The 8,637-nt window shown below is 35.6% G+C and overlaps 1 protein-coding gene across 1 annotated transcript in view; it reads left to right on the forward strand.

Annotated features, from left to right (window-relative positions):
• TMPRSS12 (transmembrane (C-terminal) protease, serine 12) overlaps nucleotides 1–8,091 on the forward strand; it is a 30,406-nt gene extending 22,315 nt beyond the window's left edge. Inside the window, exons 4-5 of the mRNA XM_008568978.1 lie at nucleotides 4,962–5,104; nucleotides 7,840–8,091. Coding sequence (XP_008567200.1) covers nucleotides 4,962–5,104; nucleotides 7,840–8,091 — 395 coding nt within the window. The remainder of the gene's footprint in view (nucleotides 1–4,961; nucleotides 5,105–7,839) is intronic.
• Nucleotides 8,092–8,637: the final 546 nt, after the last annotated feature.

An 8,637-nucleotide genomic window follows, 5' to 3' on the forward strand; every position in this document is an offset into this window, starting at 1 on the left:
AAAAAAAAAAAAAAAAAAAAAAAAAAAAAGATGCAAAAGACACACAACTTAGAAAGGAGATAACAAAACATTCATTAGTCACAGTTGATGCGATTATCTACTTTAAAACAGAATCTAAAATCCATTGGAATTAAGGAAGTTTAGTAAAGTACTCAGTATAAAGCCAAAACCTATTTCATTTCTATACACAAGCTATAATGAGATGTAATTATAAAAGTTAACAGACGTCACTCCCACAAGGATAACTATAATAAAAAGTTAGACAATAACAAGCATTGATGAGGATGGGACTACTGGAATAATGACTGAGAATTTTCCAAAATTAATGTGGAAACCAAATCACAGATGGAAGAAATCCAGAGAACATCAAGTAGAATAAATGTTAACAAACAAACAAACCCACACCTAGACATAACATATTCAATATGCAGAAAATCAAAGATAAAGAAACACTTTTGAAAGAAGCCAGAGGAAAAAAACAGCTTACCTATGGTGTAGCAAAGATAAGAATTATATCTGACTTCTCTTCAGAAACCATACAAGCAAGAAGAGACTGGAGTGAAATATTTACTGTTGAGACAAAAAACCCCCACCAACCTAAAACTCTATATCCTGTGAAATTATCCTTCAAAAGTCAATAGACTTTCCCAAGAAAGATGCTTTTGTGACTAAACTATGACAATAAGTGAGAAAAATGACATTTACTTTACTGGAATGAAAGCACCCTTATTTTTTTCTCTGCAAAGTACATCGTTAAAACCACTGTTAATTGTAATTTGGGAAGAAAGTGTTAAATAAACAAATAATGTAATATTAAAAAGGAATAAAGAATAAAAATTTAAAAAATAAAAAATCTATATGTCCAGACCAAAGGAAAAAAAAAGGCTTTCCCAGGCCGGCCTGTGGCTCACTTGGTAGAGTGTGGTGCTGATAACACCAAGGCCACGGGTTCGGATCCTATATAGGGATGGCCGGTTTGCTCACTGGCTGAGCGTGGTGCTGACAACACCAAGCCAAGGGTTGAGATCCCCTTACCGGTCATCTTTAAAAAAAAAAAAGACTTTCCCAGACAAACAAAAACTGAGAGAGTTTGTTGCCAGTAGACCTGCCTTACAAGAAATGTTAACAGATGTTCTACATAAAGAAGAAAAATAATATAGGTCAGTAATCAGGATCTACTTAAAGAAAGGAAGAGCATTAGAGAAGGAATAACTGAAGATAAACTAAAAACTTCTATTTTTTTAATTCTTAACTGATCCAACAGTTAACAACTTATTCAAAATAATAATAGCAACAATATATTCAATGATTATAGCTTATGTATAAGTGAAATGAATGACAACAATGATACAAAGGAGGGTAGGAATTAGAAATATTTAGCTACCATAAAGTACTTGCACTACCTGTGAAGTGGTATAGTTATTTGAAAGTAGACTTAGATTAGTTGTAAATGTGTATTACAAACTCTAGGGAAACCACTAAAAAAAGTTTTTTTTAAAAAAAGTATAATTTATATGTTAAGATAGGAAAAAAAATAGAATCATATAAAATATATAAAATGCTCAGTTAAAACCACAAAAGACAAAAAGAGTGGAAGACAAAAATAGGAACAAAGAATAAAGCAATGAATAAAAAACAAATATGATAGATATTAGTCCAACTATATCAAAAATCACTTTAAACATCAATGGTCCAAATAAATCAATTAAAAGAGACTGTTAGAATGGATCAAAAAACAAGACTGACCTGTACGTTGTCTGCCAGAAACCCACTTTAAATATAAAGACACACATAGATTAAAAGTAAAGAGATGGGGGAAAAAAGGTGAATGGATGAAGAAAGATATACCATGTGAACAATAATCAAAAGAAAGCTTGAGTAGCTATGTTAATTTCAGACAGAGAAGACTTCAGAGCAAGGAAAATTACTGAGGATAAAAAAGGAGGATTACATAATGATAAAGGGGTCAGTACTCCAAGGATACATAACAATCCTTCCATGCATGTGTCTAACAAGAGTCAAAATATATGAGGGAAAAACTGATAGAACTGCAAAGAGACAAATGAATCCACCATTATAGTTGGAAACTCCAACACTCATTTATCACTAACAGACAGATCTAGCAGGCAGAATATTGGTGAGGACATAGTTGAACTCAACAGCACTATCAGTCAACCAGGTATAATTGGCATCTATAGAATACTTCATCCAACAACAGCAGAATACACATTCTTCTCAAGCTCACATGGAACAAACATTCAACAAGACAGATCACATTCTGGGCCATAAAACACACCTTAAACTTAAAAGAAGAGAAATACTCTAATGTATGTTCCTAGACCATATTGAAATTAAACTAGAAATCAGTAACAGAAACACAGCTCGAAAATCTCAAAATACATGGAGATTAAATGTGAATTGAATAATAGTATTATACCAGTGTTAAATTTCCTGATATTGATAAATATACTGTGGTTATATAAGACAATGCTCTTGTTCTTAATATACACTGAAGTATTTAAGGGTATAGGGGCACAATGTCTGCTATTCACTCTCAAATGGTTCAGAAAATTTATTTATACATGTACACATATACACAACATGGAGTACAAATAATGCAAATGTGACAAAATGCAAACAGTTGGTGGATCTAAGTAAAAGGTATCTGGCAGTTCTTTGTACTATTCTTGCTACTTTTCTATAATTTTTAAATTATATCAAAAAAAGAAGTTGCCAAAATAACTAAAGAATAAAAAAAAGTTAACAGATGAGACAAAAGTACTAAGAATCTAGGTGGTGGGCATATGACTGTTCACTAAGAAATTCTTTTATCTTTGCTTTATGTCTGAAATTTTTCATAGTAAAATTATGGGAGGGGGGAAGTTAACAGAAATTAATATTTACGATAATACCAGAATGATTAGGTAGCTAGAAACAAATCTAACAAAAGACCACAGGTCTTTTATGGGAAAAAAAATTCTAAAACATTACTAAAAGACACTAAGGAATATTTAAGTAAATGCAATTGTGTACCTTATGCTTGAATAGGAAGACTCAATATCATAAAGCTTCAATTCTGTCTGAAAAACTGAAAAATCCAGGGAATGATAAACCCTAATAGGAGTTTTTGAGACAATTAAAAAGCTAATTCTAAAAAACCCAAGAATAAGCACTCCAATGGAAAAATATGTTGGAGGACTTGCCATCCAGAAATAAAGGTTTATTCTAAAGTTATCATAATTAAATCTAATTAAGTCAGTTTTAAATTTGTGCAAGGATATTCTAAGTGACCAGTGGAGCAGAATAGAAAATGCAGGCATCTATTTCTTGGCTCTCTCTTCTATTTACTTTGAAAATCCCTACACAATGCCATATTGGTATTAGTATTGTTCAGGTTCATAAATTGGGTGGTTCACAGGTGTTCATTTCATTATTATATTCCATAACATATATGTTACATTTACTTTTATATATAGCCAGTATTGCTTTAATAAATTATTTTTAAATAAATTGCAGAGATGTGGCTGGCCTCTGGGAAGCCTCCATCCAGGAACCTGAATACCATTAGGTCATATTTTATATGTTTCCTATTCTTGTTTGTCTCTACATGTTGACTTTATTCTCATGCTGCCTGTCCATATATGACTGGAACTATTCCTGCAGGCTGCGTTGGATATACAGCCAAACAGTCATGTAACTAGGTTGAAAACGTTCTTCTCTGGCAGCTCCAGTTTAAAAAATGCTAGGAAAGTATTCCAATTGGCTAGACTTATATCAAATATAGTCATCCTTAGACCAATCAGCATTAGCAGGACAGAAGTCTGTGAATGGAATAGTTGGGTCATCTGCTCACCTGAAGCCAGTGGGACAATATCTATCACCAGAAAAGTTACGGAAGGAAGCAAGGCACATGAAACATTCAGCTAGGACGTGACAGCTTCAACAAGACTGGCTGATGGAATCAGATGTTGCTGTTACAGCTTTTCTGTGGACTGATTTTACAATAATTGATCCTTTATTGGCTCCTGAAGTGTCCATTATTTCCTTATCCTTTCTGTAGCAAAGAACCACTTTATATTCAGGAATTAGCAGATAAATTAGGGGAGTATATGAATTAAAAATTGATTTCAGGGGCCGGCCCGGTGGCGCACTGCTACAGTGCGCCGCTTGGGGGCGCGGCGGCACTCCCGCCGAGGGTTCGGATCCCACATACAGACCGGCCGCTCACTGGCTGAGCGAGATGTGGGCGCAACACCGAGGGTTGCAATCCCGTTGCCGGTCCCGGTCCGGTACGGGTGCGACACTGAGGGTTGCGATCCGTTGCCGGTCACGAAAAAAAAAGACAAAAAGGAAGGAAAAAAAAAAATTGATTTCAGGGCCGGCCCGGTGGCGCACTGGAGAGTGCGCCGCTTGGGAGCGCGGCGGCGCTCCCGCCAAGGGTTCGGATCCCATGTGAAGACCGGTTCCCGCTCACTGGCTGAGCATAGTGCGGGCGCGACACCGAGGGTTGCGATTCTGTTACCGGTCAGTAAAAAAGACAAAAAGGGGAAAATAAAAAAATTTGATTTCATTTTCATGTTCACCATACTTCACAACTTAGCATCATTATCAAATTTAGTAAAAATTATTCACAATTTACAACATAAATAAGATTGACTTTGGAATTTACGTCTTCAGCCCTTGAAGATTTTCATATAGCTTTACTTTGTAAAAAATTATAGATACTTTGTGAGACTTCAAGAAATACATGAAGTAAAGGTAACAAAAGGTACCTGAAATTCCTTCTATCTAGAAATAACTATCATTAACATTTAGGTGAGCATTCTCCTATTATCTTCCTAGGCATGCATACATAACATTCTTTCCCTTAGAAAGAACACCTATTAAACACCAACATTTTAAACCACTGTAAAAGTGCATGTGCTTTAAAATAATTTATTGGGTTTTTTTGCTGTTAACAGGTAATGGTACAAATACCTTACAGGAAGCAGAAGTGCATTATATTTCTCGAAATATTTGCAATTCTCACAGGAGTTATGCGGGAGTCATTCCTAATACTTCATTTTGTGCAGGTGATAAAGATGGAGCTTTTGATACGTGCAGGGTAAGACCAAATAATTCTCCTTTAAAACATTTTCTAAAGCCAGAAGGGAACCTGAACAAGGCCTTTGATCACTTTCTGGTGATCTTAATGACCAGATCTAAAAATACTAAATACTTTTTTCTTCTCTTAAAGTATTTCAACAATACAAATCTTTTTGGTTTCTGATTCCTTGGTCCTACTACTATCATCAGGGCCAACCTTAGGCAAAATTTGCCTTTTTTTTTTTTCTTAATCATCACCTTTGAAATATAATTCACCCATTTAAAGTGTATAATTTGATGGTTTTTTAATATATTTACAGAGGTGTTAAATCATCACCACAATCTAATTCTAGAACATTTTTGTCACCCCAAAAAGAAACGCATAGGAGTCACTCTCTATAGAGAGTTGCCTATTCTGAACATTTCTGGAATAATTCAGTATGTGGTCTTTTGTTATCAGCTTCTTCCACTTATAGCGTAATGTTTTCAAGGTTCATGTATGTTGTAGAATGCATCAGTACTTTATTTATTGTACTGCCAAATAATATACCCTGTATGGATATATCACATTTTATTCATCCACTCATTAGTTGATGAACATTTTGGCTGTTTTCACTTACTGGCTATTATGAATAATACTGCTATGAACATTTATGTATATGTTTTTATGTGCAGATGTGTCTTCATTTCTCTTAGAAATTCTACCTAAGAGTAGAATTACTGAGTCAATGTTTCACATTTTGAAGAACTGCCAAACTGTATCCCAAAGCGGCTGTACCATTTTACATTTCCACAAGCAATGTATGAGGGCTCCAATTTCTCCATATCCTAGACAGTACTTGTTATTGTTTATCTTTTTGATTATAGCCATCCTTGTGGGTGTGAAATGGTATCTCACTAATGTTTTAATTTGCTTTCCCTAAATGACTAGTGATGTTGAGCATCTATTTATGTGCTTATTAGCCATTTGTATATCTTCTTTAGAAAATGTCTATTTGGGGGCCGGCCCGGTGGCGCACTGGATAAGTGCACCACTTGGGAAGTGCAGTGGCGCTCCCGCCCGAGGGTTCGGATCCCACATACAGACCGGTTCCCGCTCACTGGCTGAGCGAGGCGCGGGAGCAACACCGAGGGTTGCAATCCCGTTGCCGGTCCCCGGTCTGGTACGGGGGCAACACTGAGGGTTGCGATCCGTTGCCGGACACGGAAAAAGACAAAAGACAAAAGACAAAAAAAAAAAAAAAAGAAAATGTCTATTTGGGACTGGCTGGTTAGCTCACTTGGGAGAGCATTGTACTGGAAACACCAAGGTCATGGGTTTGGATTCCCGTACCGAACAGCTGCCAAAAAAAAAGAAAAAGAAAAAGAATGTCTATTTGGATCCCTTACCCATTTTTGAACTGAGTTACTTATCATTTTTATCACTGAGTTGTAAGCATTCTTTATATATTCTGGATACAAGTCCCTCACTAGATATATGATGTGCAAATACCTTCTCCCACTCTGTGGACTGTTTTTTCTACTTTTCTGGTGTTATCATTTGAAGGGTAAAAGTTTTAAATTTTTAATGAAGTCCAATTTATCTATTTTTTTGTTTCATTTCTTATGCTTTTGACTCTTTCTTTATCCTTCTTTTCTTTACTACTTCTAAATTTACCAGGCCTTCACTCCCAAAAGTACCCCATGCTCTCACCTTTTCCTAATCATTCCCATTTCTGCAATCTAAGGTTTATCTTTCTTGTGTCTTTTTCCTTAAAATTTTTGCTGAGTAAAATAATAAAGAATTCAATCTAACTGAATTGCATTCCTAGGCAAAACATCCTCATCAATAAAAAATAATTATTCAATGCCTGCCTTATATAGCAAATTGGAAACACCTTAGAAACACAGTCCTTAACCTTCAGGCACTGAAACAGGTATCTCAGTGTCCCTATTGTTTTGAATGCCTTAAGTCCTTAGTAACATTGTTTGAGCGCATTAGAAGTTTTGTGTAAACTATGAAAGAGACTTGTTATTTACAATACTATTAAGAATCTTTGTTATTTATTCCCATCTTGCTGCACTAGCTTAGAAAGTTGCCATCTCGGGCCGGCCCGGTGGCACACTCGGTAGAGTGCGGCGCTTGGGAGTGCCGCGGCGCTCCCGCCGAGGGTTCGGATCCCATATAGAGACCGGTCCGCTCACTGGTTGAGTGCGGCGTGGGCGCGACACTGAGGGTTGCGATCCCGTTACCGGTTGTGAAAAAAGCCAAAAAGGAAGAAAAAAAAAAAAAGAAAGTTGCCATCTCTTGCAAGATGCCAGTTTATGCCTCTCCTCTAGCTAGCAAACCACATACACATGTAAAAGAATCCTTCATACATCTTAAAGTTATGCCTTTCACACATAGTATCAAGCAAGAGAAATATTCTGATAGACAGTTTTTACAGTATTTTGCACAATTCTTAAAGAATATTTCTCCTGAGTAATTGTATTAAAAAACCCAAACAATGTAGTTTATATTGTTCTGGTTCAAAACAATGCCCACGAGAAGTTTATCCACCAGCTTGTGGTCTCTCCAAATACCTAGGCAAACTGAATACCTCCTGTTTGAGTTGCAATATTAAACTCAAAATCTATAGATCTTTATTATTTGGAGATATATTGAAAATATGTATTTAAATAAATATATGTTTAATGTAATTAATTTATACCAGCTCTACTGTTGCTTAAAGAATGCTAGAAATAACTAACATTCTTTTGGAACTTTTTTGATAGGGTGATAGTGGTGGACCATTAATGTGCTACTTACCAGAAAATAAAAGATTTTTTATAATGGGAATTACCAGTTATGGCCATGGCTGTGGTCGAAAAGATTTTCCTGGTGTTTATAGTGGGCCATCCTTCTACCAAAACTGGCTGACGGATCACTTCTCCCAGGCAAGCAGTGAAGGCATATTTAATAAAAATATTTTACTTGGACAGATCCTCATAGCTTTGGGTTCTGTTGTCTTACTAGCAACAACATAAAGAAATTCTGAAGATTTAAGTATCTTTATTTTGCATTGTGTCCCTTTCTATTTCCTACGTAATGAAAATCATTCATTCTTTTTGCCCACTTTAGAGTTCTCATGTGAGCATTTTTTTGGAATAAAAGGATTCTGACATATTAGATATACAATTGTAAATTTGGCACTAAATCACATGCTTCTCTGATGTATCTTGATTGTTTTACTTTAAAATCATAATTTTCTATTTCCTAGTGTTTATATAAAATATTCACCTAATATGTACTTTATGTGTATAAATGTAAAATAATAAAGAGTTTATAATTAAAATGAGAGCTGCTCTTTGGTTAAATTAATTAAAATGCTTTCCTTTTAAGTTAGATTTTATTTATTTATTTATTTATTTATTTTAAAAGATGACCGGTAAGGGGATCTCAACCCTTGGCTTGGTGATGTCAGCACCACGCTCAGCCAGTGAGCAAACTGGCCATCCCTATATAGGATCCGAACCCATGGCCTTGGTGTTATCAGCAGCACCACACTCTCCCGAGTGAGCCACGGGCCGGCC

This window comes from Galeopterus variegatus, unplaced genomic scaffold (assembly GCF_000696425.1).
Source record: "Galeopterus variegatus unplaced genomic scaffold, G_variegatus-3.0.2 Scaffold455, whole genome shotgun sequence".
In the NCBI taxonomy this organism is placed as follows: Eukaryota; Metazoa; Chordata; class Mammalia; order Dermoptera; family Cynocephalidae; genus Galeopterus; species Galeopterus variegatus.